This window comes from Erpetoichthys calabaricus, chromosome 11, assembly GCF_900747795.2.
Source record: "Erpetoichthys calabaricus chromosome 11, fErpCal1.3, whole genome shotgun sequence".
In the NCBI taxonomy this organism is placed as follows: domain Eukaryota; kingdom Metazoa; phylum Chordata; class Cladistia; order Polypteriformes; family Polypteridae; genus Erpetoichthys; species Erpetoichthys calabaricus.
Window position 1 is genome coordinate 28,715,011 of NC_041404.2, and position 13,580 is coordinate 28,728,590.

At 42.7% G+C, this 13,580-nt stretch overlaps 1 protein-coding gene and 1 long non-coding RNA gene across 2 annotated transcripts in view; both read left to right on the forward strand.

Moving 5' to 3' along the window:
• The window catches only part of LOC114660273 (15-hydroxyprostaglandin dehydrogenase [NAD(+)]-like), a 32,933-nt gene extending 26,377 nt beyond the window's left edge, over positions 1 to 6,556 (forward strand). Inside the window, exons 6-7 of the mRNA XM_028812873.2 lie at positions 4,560 to 4,717; positions 6,396 to 6,556. Coding sequence (XP_028668706.1) covers positions 4,560 to 4,717; positions 6,396 to 6,537 — 300 coding nt within the window. The 3' untranslated portion in view covers positions 6,538 to 6,556. The remainder of the gene's footprint in view (positions 1 to 4,559; positions 4,718 to 6,395) is intronic.
• Positions 6,557 to 11,216: 4,660 nt separating this feature from the next.
• Positions 11,217 to 13,169, forward strand: LOC127529657 (uncharacterized). Its single transcript, XR_007936273.1, has 2 exons — positions 11,217 to 12,512; positions 13,003 to 13,169. It is a non-coding gene; the product is annotated as an uncharacterized LOC127529657 (long non-coding RNA).
• The last annotated feature ends 411 nt before the right edge of the window (positions 13,170 to 13,580 follow it).

Here is a 13,580-nt window from a genome sequence, read left to right on the forward strand (position 1 = left end):
CGTAATGGTGTCCTGCAGCGGTGTAGCTGTTCCCTTCCTTCAACATATCCAAAACTTTTACCTTTTTTGCAATCATTTGCATCTTCTGTTGGCACTTGGACACGGCCCCTGAAGCAGTAGCAGGAGAACGTTAATGCTGAATAAGTGAGATGAGACTTCCTGGTTAATGCAGCACTCCGTCGCTGAGCCAATCAGCACACAGGAACTTAACTGTGTGCTCTGATTAGGTAGCTTCTCAGTCATCCTCCAATAGCGTCCCTTGTATGAAATCAACTGGGCAAACCAACTGAGGAAGCATGTACCAGAAGTAAAAAGACCTATTGTCCACAGAAACCTGCGAAGCAGCGAAAAATCCGCGTTATATATTTAGATATGCTTACACATAAAATCCGCGATAGAGTGAAGCCGCGAAAGTCGAAGCGCGATATAGCGAGGGATTACTGTACATAAAAGTCTATTTATCAACAGAAGCCTATAACTAGATTTTTTTTTGTTTTTTTATCACATACTTTCCCATCTGTGCCTTTCAAGAAAACACAATAATAAACCTAGATTACATAGCAGAGCGACTATGATAATGGATAGATTTGTAAGTTTCATGAAAAGCCATAAAATTAAATTAAAAACATTACCTAAAGTTCAGCATCGAGTGAATTAGTTAAACTGGAGTATGGCAAGGCCAATAAGAACTAGGACAGTGCCAACAAACAGTGCAAAAAAACACACTTAATGTGAGCAACAATTTAACAAACATGGAGGACGGAATGTTGAAGCAGTTAGTTGTTTTAGACTTGTTAATTCTACTGCCACCTTCCACCAACCACCAGGCTCCAATGATCTTGGGAAGTGGAAAGTTAGTGACTGCATACAGCCTATACTGGCAAAGAATAAAGGACATTCTAGAGGTATTTGTGCTCTTGAAGCTGCAGGCTTTCATTCTAATCAGTTTCACAAATCAATGGGTCATTCTTACTTAGAATTGATCCTACCATTTAATTTCCTTCCCTTTCTTCTTCTCTTATTTTTCTACCAGAAAAATGTGCCAGTATATTTTAATATGATTGCTGAAATTAACATTTTTGCAATAGTTTTAAATGTTTACTTTCCTTTACCATGCTCTTTTTAATACTGACAAACAGATTAGATGATAATTAAATCCATCAATCCAGGGATGCGCCAATTTCAGCTGGAATTGCGCAGGAGACAGAAACAAACCCTGGACAGGGCATCAGCTCATCACAAGGTGAATGCAAGCACTCGCGTACACTAGCGTCATTTTAGCATCACCAAATCTCCAAACCTGCATATCTTTGGAAGGAAACCGGAGCACACTGTGGAACCCACCAGGAAAACATGCGGTCTCCAGGCAGGGAATACCAGGGATGCGAGTCCCTGCGAGACAGCAGTGCTACTGCTCTGCCACCGCTTCACCCCCATGTGTGTAATTATTAACAGTATTCATTATTTAAATGAAATTAACCACTTAGCTGTAAAATGTAATATACATAATTTAATGCATTTCATCATGAAAGTGATATCAAGTATAAATCTTAGGATTCTAAATGTGCAGAGAGTTGGAATATCATGCATTTAATGTGTTCTGTGTGGTGATCTATTACTGTTTGCCACTGCTGTCAGGTCAGGAGGAAGCCACAGAAAAAAAAGACGGCACAAAAGATGCAATGTGAGACTTTTAAAATGTATCGTGTCATTACAATCGGGAATATGCGAAGCTTGAATATAAAAGCACTATGAATGCATTTGTATGTCGGCATTTTGATTCACCACATCGAACCATTCATCAAACATTGAAGCGTGTGCACCGATCCCGTAGGATCCGCATAGCGGCTTTCTGTCACATGTAGATAGTAAACAGAGACTCTGACGTCACATTCCGACTTTTATCACACTGCACCCCCTGACTTTTTGCTAGTACTGCAACTCGCGCACGTGTCGCATTAATTTCTGAGGACCTGCTCAGAGGATGCATCATATGAACACTGGGCACACGTGGCAGCCATGATGCGTGTGCGTACGCATTCTGAGCGTGAAGTATAAACGAGCCCTAAGAACCATTGTGTTAAAAGTTTTTTTAACTTAATAGCATCGAGTGAATATGATACTGAATAGCTGCAGCCTTTTGCATTCAGCATCATTTGCACCTGTCTCTGCACTGCTCGTCACTTAAATGTTAGTATATTTGTAACAATTAAAGGATTAGACTCCACAGAAAGAAATGGTAAAAGAAAGTTGAGTGTTTAAAGCTATGGTAAAATAAAATGTCTGAATTGTCTTTAAAATGTAAATACTGTATCATACTAAATCCAATTTCTGAATGCAAAATAAAAAAGGACAGCTAATTAAACAGATCAATTAAATATGTGTGGCTCAATGTTTTGCGAAACTGATTGGAATATAAAAACCCACAGCCATAGCAGTACACCAGGACTGAACTTGTGAACCCCTGTTGTAGAGTATGCCAGTGAGAATATATCACCACATGAACGTACTATAGGACACCTTTAAGATTCGTGGTTTCCAGTCCTTGGTGTCTTTTTGGTCAGTTTTAAAATGTCATTATTAGAATACAGTTAAGTGAGAAAACTGTACAGAAAACAGTGAAATAACACAAAAAGAACAAACAGAGCTAAAAATGTAAAACTATGGCAAAAATACCAAAAATTCGCGATTTCTTATTAATATAAATCTTACATTTCTGCTCTTTTCTAAATGCAGAATAAGAAATGCAGAAAAAGACCAGCTAACAATTAGATCAATTAGAGGTGAAATAACTCAATGGGTGTGAAAGTAGTTAGACCAAAAACCAGCCGCCACAGAGGGACCCCAGGACTTGGTTTGTAAATAACTATATTAAATACTTCTACATAACAAAACCTTAACAAAAAGGTTTTGTTCATTTAATGATTGATTCTTTTAAGTCATATGTGATGTTGAATTAAAGCAATGTTGAAAACCAAGCCAACCTGGCATAAACAATAAACAGAAAGCACCTAAATGATGTTTGAACTAATGAATCTCATAAGAAAGGTGCAGCTCCACTAAGTGATATAAACATAGCATGGATTTTAAAAGAGGAAGGTAACTGAGAAGACTAGAGCTGACTATTCTGTGGTGTGCAGTTTCAGTGGTGCCTGAACAGGCTGATTGAGCAAGGACAGGGCATGATTACAGTAAGCCCCACCCTGAAAGAATTACTTAGTGGTATAACATACAACAGACTAGTTATTTTATTTTACTATTGGTTAATAGTTATTTTTCATTTTGTAATTGTTGGGTACTACTCAAATTGGGTATACTTTAAAAATATTACAGTGTGTTTAAGAAGCAACTGAAACCCCAACTGTTCTGTGAATATCTGTGTGATTAAAAAAAAATTGCTCTGTGATCTTTCATATTTTTGGTCAATTTGTTGTTACATTAAGTTTAATTACTTTATCAATTGTTAATCTATCATTGTAAATTTATTAGTCATTATATGTTTTCACTTGTGGCAATCAACTTATGTTACCTGTCCTATTTCACTTGCTGTACAAACAGGCCCTAGCCTAATGTTACTTGATTACGTTTACCTCTTTTGTAAGTCGCTTTGGATAAAAGCATCTGAGAAGCAAATAAATGTAAATGTTTAAGAAAACTGAAAAACAATTAGTTACTGACCCTTCTCTCTTAAAACACACCAGTCAATGCCATTTCTACATTACTTCAATTGGAATGCTGAGTATAAAAACTTTAAAGCCACCACAAGCCTATTTAAGCTACATTTGTAACTACACAGCACTGTAAAATACTATTAAAAAGCATTCATTTAAAATAGGCTACTAACATGTAATTCTATTCTGTTATCCCTGTTAGTTTTGAATATGACTCAGCCACAAAAATTTAAACAAAAATGTGATAATTGCTCTTGGATGAAGTAACTAAACATAATGTGAAATGATCCAACTTTTGTATCAATTAACCTTAGCCACTAAACACCTGAGTGCCTTATTTCCAACTTGTTCTAAAGTATTATCATTGCATTTTCATACTACAGTATTTGGTATTAAATGTCTACTATTTTGAATGATGTTAATTTCCATTTTAATTACTGCATTTAAGTCATATGTAATGTTGAATTAATTAAATCAATTTATTGTTAAAAACTAAGCCATTCTGGCATATACTGTACAGTTGGCAATATGGTTTACTGACTAAGATATTGGACAGTTACAGTAAATATTTAGTTGTTGGTTCAATTCCTACCTCTGCCTCACTGTGTAACTTTGTCAAGTCACTTCCTGTGCTCCAGCTTTAAAGAAATCAGTTGTAATATTTCCTAACCTTGTTAGACATCCTGACAAAGTTTTTGGTTAAATACACAATAATAAAAGGAAACAATGTTAAACTAAAATGTTCTAGCCCTCTTAGTGCATCCAGTAATGCATTCCTTGGGCTAGACCAGTCATAACCCTGAAATATACTCACAGTGATTACAAACTAATTCAGAATTCCATGTTGTATGAAAGTAATCGAGTTACGTTTTGGTTTTGTTTTTCTAGACGGCTTCCACCATTTGCAAATCTGGGGTACGGCTTAATGCCTTGTGTCCTGCATTTGTACAGACCAATTTGTTGGACAGTGTAATAGATGATGATCAACTGGCTGGAGTAGTGAAGACTATGACCATCGATATCATGAAAAGAATTGGTCCACTAAAGTGAGCTGCTTACACTTTTTTTCCTTTGAATTATATAGACTTACAATTAATGGTGTGTTTAGAGGATAATTAAGTAATCACAAGACCCTCTCAGGAGAGACCTAATGATAAAAGATAGTCCTCCATCTTGGACAACTGCCCTACCCACCAGTGACCCAGTGAGTGAGTTCAGATGGTGGTTCAAAGCTTGCCTCAACAGAAATTATATAGTGCGTTGTAATAGCAGTAGGAAAGGAAAGATGAATTAACAGAGAACATCAAAATCATGCATGGTAATAAAATATGGAAAGGAGTTTAATGTGTCGATACTGATGCCTCAAGAAAAAGTACAATATGACAGCAAGAAAAAAATGAAGCCACCTACTAGTGCAGGTTTGCAGCAGTCATCTGCCTTTATTCAAAATAGTTCAGCTGCTTGATCAGCCAGCAGCTTTAGTCTCCAACTCATATCTCTTGTGCATAGGTTCTTACTATTTATATTGCAATGAGCTCTAGGACCTGAGCACAGAAGGACATGATCCTCAGCGGGTGGCGGACTGTCTGAAAGAGCAGGAATACCTGGAGAACCATATATAGAGCAGCAATGTAGAGCAGCACTTAAGGGAGGTGCAGACACGGCACATAAAGAGCACTTTGTTCAGACGACTCTCCTGCCTTTGAAGCCCTTCAGCTCAAATGTGTCACCGGTGATGAGGTTTGGATTGGACCGTGCACTTGCATTGGCTCGCAGAGAACCAGGGGAATAGTGTGGCATACAGGTTGCCACTGACCCCAGGTGAATCGGAGTCGGGTGGTCTTTTTAGTGCCACTCATCAGCAATCAGTGGTAACAAACCAATTCCATTTTTCCATTTCTATTAAAGGTCAATGGTAGCTGCTATTACTATAAGACATGATAAGTTGGAATAAATATTTGAAATGATATTGCGAGCATTTATGCTACATGGAATAAATTGCCACCTGAACACGTTATGGAAGACAGCTCAAGAAAGTTTACACTGTGTCTGCCCTATGAAGAACCAAATTCAAAGTGTAAATTTACAGTGTATTCCCATGGTTAGTGCATGCTACTAATGACAACAGGCTTCTTGGGCCAATTCCATCTGTCATCCATTATTCTTATATGCACATGAAGGGCCACCCATTTGTCTGAGCTGTCAGACAACACACATACACACACACCACATGAATGCAACTATTTCCTATTGCCTCCTGCAAATGAGAATGTGTACAAGAACCCTGTGCACCCTGGCAAGGCAAGGCAGCGACTCAAAGTGAGGTTTCACTACAGAGGCAGGAAGGTTTTTCAATCTACGTTATTAAGAATCCCATAGTCCACTTCTGTTTATATAACTGAAGTTATATATGCCATGCCATGGAAATTCAGTGTCTGAACTGAGGTACTCTCTGTTAACAAAGAAGATGTGATAGGCAAGATATGCTGGATCTTTATTTCTGGTTCCAAGGTGCCTCTTTCATTTTTCTCTAGATATTTCTGCTTATGCATACTGCAAACCTACTTCCTGGTCCACAGTTAAACATACAGAATGTGATACACCATGATATACAATTTGAACAACTTCAGTTGGTCACCTGGGTCTAATGAAGCACTGTCACAAAAATAATGGACTGCTCTGTACAACTACCCTGAATGATTATGGATTTCTCTTTTTGTTTAGTGTTTCAGAGGTGGCCGAAGCCTTCCTGCAACTGGTAACAGACGAAAGCAAAAATGGAGCTATTATGAAAATAGAAAAGCAAGGAGGAGCAAATTATGTACAATTTCAATTTAATACTGAGCTTAAAACAGCACCTAAATAAACTCAATGTAGCCTTGTTAGTGTAATCTTGTTGATAGAAAAGGCAACTATTCTACCGTTAAAGATGAAATGAGTTATATCACTGAATATTTAAATGCAAATTTGTAAAAAAAATAATTGCTAATTGCTAAGAACTAACAATGACTTTTGCTTTATTTATTTATATACATACATATATACATATATGTGTATGTGTATATATATATATATATATATATATATATATATATATATATATATATATATATATATATATATATATATATTATATATTGTGTAAGCCGGCCCGGACACAGACAGGTGGACACGTTGCCGTCACCCACAACACATTTTTTATACATATTTATAAATATCCAAAAGTGCACCTCAAACCCCCAAAGTCCTGGCCAACACAATGCCTTATCTCTTCAGATCGCCTTCTTTCCTCCTCCAGAGACCTTGTCCTTCTCTTCACCCGACTCCAGCCTTGAATGACGGGAGGAGGCCCCTTTTATAATCACCCGGATGTGCTCCAGGCGATTCCCGGCAATCTTCCACCGACACGCCCCAGTGTGGCAGAAGTGCCAGCTGCATCCCTGGAAGTACTCCGGGTGTCCCTGCTTCTCTTCCCCCCAGCACTTCCTGGTGTGGCGGAAGTGCTGAGGTCCAGGGCTGCCAAGGAATTGAGGCACCCCCTGGCGGTGACCATGGCCCCTACAGTATCGAGCTTCAAAGCTCGGTACCCGTGGCCCCCAAAGCATCCAGGGTGGTCTCCCCCTCATGGTCTGAAGGAGGCACAAGCCCTCCTCCAGTCCTCCTGGGTGTCCCGACTGGGTACCACCCCCAGCCACGTGCCACAGTGCCCCACCGCCAGCGAAGACACGTCTGTTGGAGCGACACATCCCGCAAGGGCAGCTCATCCCCGAAGTGGGTCCTACTACTCGTCCAGGGTCCAATCCGGCACCCTGGGACTTGCCTCTTTGGCACCCCCTCCATGGTTTTCGTGCCCCTTTGGTTTGAGCCACTCATGCCTCCTTAGCCTCCGCCAGCTGTGGCAGCGCCCCATTGCCAGCGAAGTTCCGTCCAATGAAGTGGCCCGTCCCACAAGGGCAGGTCCCCAACGAAGCGGGTCCTACTGCTCATCCAGGGTCCGGTACTGTAAGCAAAACAGAAAGAGGGGCAGGTACGCTACCTGGACACCACCAGCTGGCGTCCCTCCGTGCCACGCACTGGCAGTGCTCCCCCCTCGGACCGGCACTCCGGAACTTGCCTTTTCGCCACCCCCTCCGCAGGTTCCGTGCCAGTCGTCTTGCATGAGACGGGTCCGCTCCTTTGTCCGACGCCCCCGCCGACTCGGGTATTCTCCTCTGTCTCAGCAGAGGACGGCCACTCTCCGGATGTGAGCGTCCTGCCTCACGTCCTCCCTTATCAGAGGAACGGGCATTCTCCCCTCGATTCCTCCTTTTTCTCTTGGACGCCATGACGGTCTGGGTCTGTGCATGGCAAACGCACAGATCCAATCCCATCTGCGTCCCCACAGAGCGATGTGAGACCGCCGTGGGCTCGGGCGTAGGGCGCTAGGACCCAGGGCACTCATCAGCCCCTGTCCTGTCAGCCCTCTCGGTCTTTCTCCCCTCACCTCACGCACAGCTCTCAGCGCCGCGTCCACTGTCAGAGAACCCCCTACTTGGTTCCGATCATTCGAATCACGGGCCTTTTCGGTGGGCTCTCCTTTATGCTTTACGGGATCGGCTGTACTCACCATCCCCGCCATCCACCCACGGCTGAAGACTCCAGCGTCGCGCCGTCTTGCCACAGCTCGCAGCAGCTCCACCGACACGACCACCTTCCTCTCCAGTTCCAGCAACTCCGCCCAGAGTGCACGCAGCACCTGTGATAGCAGCCCTGCGGGCTGAAGGCACTCCTCCAGTTCACGCAGGGCCCCAGGTAAAGACAGGAAGTCAGCCGGCTGTGGACTTACCTGTCCGTCAGCAACACACGTCGACTGCTTCCTGTGGGCCTCTCTCTCCGGCCCAATCGGGTCCATCCAATCATTGGCGGGCACACAAGACACACCGTCCAATCCTGTGCCTGTCATGGGGAGGGACTTCTGGTCCGCGGCCATTTTGGCTCTTTTCCTCCTGGTGCGACGGCATGCTGGCTCTTTGAGTTGCAGCGTCTCCATCCCAGCAGCTTCTCCTGCTGCTTCTGCCGCGTCTGCAAAGCCCCGCAGATCAGCGCGTGTCTGTCACCGATGCAGACCTGGGCAGCCACTGCCTGCAAAACACGCTCGGCCCCCCAGGGCTGGCTGCCGGCAAGCAGGGAACTTACCTCCCGAGTCCCGTCTGTCCGAGGCAGCTGCCTCGGCATGGCCTTCCTAGACAGCGTGCCGTCCCGGCTGCCTTCAGCGGCAGCACGTTCATGAGAGCCCACTGCACTCCGGTCTTGCCCGTCGTTGTTCTCCCGCACCAGGGAAAACCAAGCCTTCTGTGGACCGGTGGTGGTCCGTGGGGTAAGTCTCTCCAACGGGGCTGGGTGCACACTGCCCCCGCGGCACGTGTGTGGGTGCCCCTGCTGCGCCGGACCGTCCATAAAATTATTTGTTTGGGGTCCCTGCCTTGGAACAGGCAGAGAGTCCCATCTGGGATGCCATTGTGGAAGCCAGCTCGGACACAGAGAGGCGGACACGTTGACGTCACCCACAACACATTTATTATACATATTTATAAAAATCCAAAAGTGCACCTCAAACCCCCAAAGTCCTGGCCAACGCAATGCCTTATCTCTTCAGACCGCCTCCTTGCCTCCTCCAGAGACCTCATCCTTCTCCTCACCTGACTCCAGCCTTGAATGATGGGAGGCGGCCCCTTTTATAATCACCCGGATGTGCTCCAGGTGATTCCCAACAATCTTCCATTGACACGCCCCAGTGTGGCGGAAGTGCCGGCTGCATTCCCAGAAGCACTCTGGGTGTCCCTGCTTCTCTTCCCCCCAGCACTTCCTGGTGTGGTGGAAGTGCTGAGGTCCAGGGCTGCGAAGGCATCGGGGCGCCTCCTAATGGTGGCCACAGACCCCTACAGGGTCAAGCTTCAAAGCTCGGTACCCGTGGCCCCCATAACAACCAGGGCAGTCGCCTCCTCGTGGTTTGAAGGAGGCGCAAACCCTCCTCCGGTCCTCCTGGGCGTCCTGGTTGGGTACCACCCCCAGCCGCGTGCCACAATATATACACATACATTATACATATATGTATATTGTCACGCTTGGGTCACAGATTTGCACAGAAACACAGAAGATTGTAGAGACAGGAGCTTTATTCAAACACTGCAAACAAACACGTCTAATTTTCAAAAGTTTAAACATGCTCCTTCACAAGACGGAGATGACAAATCCGTCTCACAATTAAAAGAATGCAAACATATCTTCCTCTTCAATGGAAAGCGCGTCAGGAGCAGGGAAGGATAGAGAGAGAGAGAAAGGCAAACAAACAATCCTCAGCTGATAGGTGCTTTTGGACTTGTAAGTCTGCGAAGTACCGCGTGGATCACGCGATAGATCAGCCGCAAGTAAGCCCAGCAGCAAGGGAGCAATGTGAAGGTAGTCTTTCAGCATCTTTTTTTTTTTTAACCTGTAGAGGTGCGATCAGCCCCCCAGCTCACGATATATATCTATATATATATATATATATATATATATATACACAGTATATATACACAGTATATATACACACACACACACACACATATACAGTATGTGTATATATAGATATATACACACATATATATGTATATATATACACATTGTGACAGGGGACTCTATCGCTCCCTTGAACCCTCAGACTAGATGCCAGACACCAGATAAAAGTCCAATTAGATAGATAGATAGATAGATACTTTATTATTTATTTTATAATAATAATGTGCACCAAGCACCCTTCACTCCACAATACTCATAAATAAACAATACACAATAAATCAATAATCAATCCTCCACTCCCAGACGCGTTGCCACCCTTCCTCCCGACTCAGCTCGCCCATCTGGGATCTCTCACAGTCCTTTATAGTCCTTGACCCGAAAGTGCTTCTGATCCCTCAGTCCATGTGACTTCCCAGCACTTCCAGGTCAGGTGAAAACTCAACTTCTTCATCCCGGAAGTACGTCATTTCCTCTGTCGCTGTGACTAAGACGTACTTCCGGGTTATAGGGAAAATAACAGTTCCTGCTCCTTCCTGCAGCGTCCCCTGGAGGCCCCCATGGTATCCAGCAGGGCTGTGATGTAAAACTCCACTGTCCATGATGCCCTGCTGGAACTCGGGGAACCTCTATGTTGCAAGAAGGGCTCCACCTGGTGGCTTGGGGGTATTGGCCGGGATAAACACTGTTTTTTGAAAACATTTTGTCCATTAGATCTCTATTGGATGTGAAATTTTAGACACGAGGTAAGAAGCTATGTTTTGTGTTTCTGTGATCATAATATTCTTTTAAATAAAGGTGAATCAGTGTTATAGCTATAAAAAATATACCTAAGTTATATTTTTTGTAGACTAGGGGGCTTTGCCCCCTGCTTGCTTCGCTCGTCAACCCCTTCCCCCAGCCAGCACTGCGCATCATTGTGAAGAGGGGGGATGAACACACCCCAAGGAGACGCGGTTGCTCCTCCAAAACCCCTCTTAAACGGTGATACAATGGGAAACAAAGTTTTTTTTTTACCTCCTCTTTGCTCGATCAGCTACTGAATTGCTGCTGCTGCTGTGCTATGTGATCTGCACTTCGTGCGGCACTTCACACATTTAAAAGCCTGTACAACAGCTGTCCTTTTGTTTCACTGCCTTGTCTCTCTCTTCTTCTAGACATCCTCAAACACTATTCGATCACTTTTCGCTGTTCCATTATTTCAACAAGTGATATTTTCAGTTTGTTTGCGCTAATGAGATCTGTAATATTATTTTGAGACTTTCTAATTTTCCTACTTCCATTATCTCTAACATGCTCTGCATGTGTATCGTGCCCACGTTTTTTTGATTTTTTGCAACGTTCTACTTTGTCTTTTTCCGTCCCTGGGCATGTTTAAATCTCTTTGCACAAAGTCTAGTCTCGCGGGACGGGCTGATTATTACTTTCCTTATTTTCAGAATTTGCACATAGATTATTTTTGTTCTTTTTTGCATTCTTTTCTCTCCAATGCTTTTGGGTATCTTTTCAATGCACTGCTCTTTCTTCTTCGCTTATCGTTGACGTGCCATCTAGAACATATAAAATTTTTAAGTGCTGAGAGCACAGGAAGTGTGTCTGCCAAAAGCATTCCAACAACTGAGAGGTTGTGGACTTGTTTGAAAATGGTTGTAAGTAGGGCGTGACTTGCAAAAGTCACTGTCTCACGGGACTTGCTTCCAAAGGTTGTAAGTATGACATGACTTGACCGTCTCGCGGGACGTGATAGTGTCTCTCTGTCTCTCTTCAAAAGATCACATCTTGTCGCAGGAAAAAAAGTCTTGTCTCGTCCCAAGATTTTTTTTTATAATAGAGAGATATGGTCGATCTGCCTCAGTGTTTTGCCCTAAGAAAAAACCAGCAGCCATACCACCTGCACTTCAGAATAAGTAATCCACCTGAAGCAAAGCATGTTTGGGCTAAGCCAGTATTTGGATGGAAGACCAATCAGAAAAATTTGGGTTGCAGCTGGAAGAGGTGTTGGTATGGCCATCAAGGGGTAATTACCCTGTGGTCTGTGTGTGGGTCCCAGTGCAGTGAGAGGGACACTGTGCTGAAAAAATGGTGTTGATTGTTGGATGACATGTAAAACTGAAGTCTTGACTCTCTATGATCATAAAAGATTCCTGGTGTTTCAACAAGAGGAAGGTGTACTCCAATGCCCTGGCTAAATAGCCCATCATAGCCTTATCCATTTCTGGCCCCCTAATCAACCTCTGTCTCTAACTGGCTAACCATCTCTCTTACACCCTTACACCATCTCATAACTAGTGTGTGAGGAGCATGCTGGTGCAAAAATATCTGCTGTTGCATCATTCAGGTGGAAGTTGCACATTGATGGTGGTAAATGTGGATCCCCACTCCCCACTACGAAGTTAGAAAAGCACTATATAAATGTAATTAACTACTATTATTATTATTAAAAGTACATATTTACCTACAAGTCTCACTGACTGAGTTCTGGGAGCTTTTAAGAAAGATTCCTAGTTGAAAATTAGGAAAATATAGAATTTCTTAGAATTGGTTTTGTCCATATTTTTTTCCTTAGGTTGGTTTACCTTCCATTAAATCTTTGGGAATGAGCCGATCTGTAAAAATAAGTGTATTTTATTAACAGGGGAGCACTGATGTACTAGAAACAACCAAGTATGCAGCTATGACAAGTGAGCCAGCGTTATTACTATCCATTTTGGAGCTCATGTAAAGCAGTTAGAGATTCAGGAGCTGAATTATAGTTGGGTGTAAGCCAGGAAGCCTCTTATCTTACTGCAAATTGTAGTAAATAAATGTCTAGATAATTTAGGAAAAGAAGTGAACATAACATTTCATATGTGTGTTATGAATGTGTAACAGGTATTAATTTTGTTTTAACATCGTGATCCTTCATTGATGGCTCTTATAAAATAAAAGCTGAAAACATATGACTTTCAGAAAGTTTTACTTTTACCTATTGTTACCAGAATACTATTTAATACTCTTAATAAATGTAATTCATTATGGAGATGTTATCAAAATATTTTTTTAATTCAACCTAGATGTTAAAATGGCAATAATATATTTCTTAATATCCTAGGACTAAAATACCAAATCATTACACCAAGGACTGATCCATTTTCATTAAATAAACTCTTCAGTATTTATTTAAAGATGTTCCTGGTGTAATACATCTTTTTGGTTTGCCACTCTGCAGCATTATATTCTAGAAAGAAACGAGTTTCCATGGGTGAAGAAGATGTTGTGGAACTGAGTGCTCTCACAGTAGAGTTCCTGATACAAGAGGTCCCAGTGAGTAAATCCTGGTTCTTAAAATTCTTAATTTGATAACCTGCTGATTTTTGCCTTGGTGGCTTAGCCAGT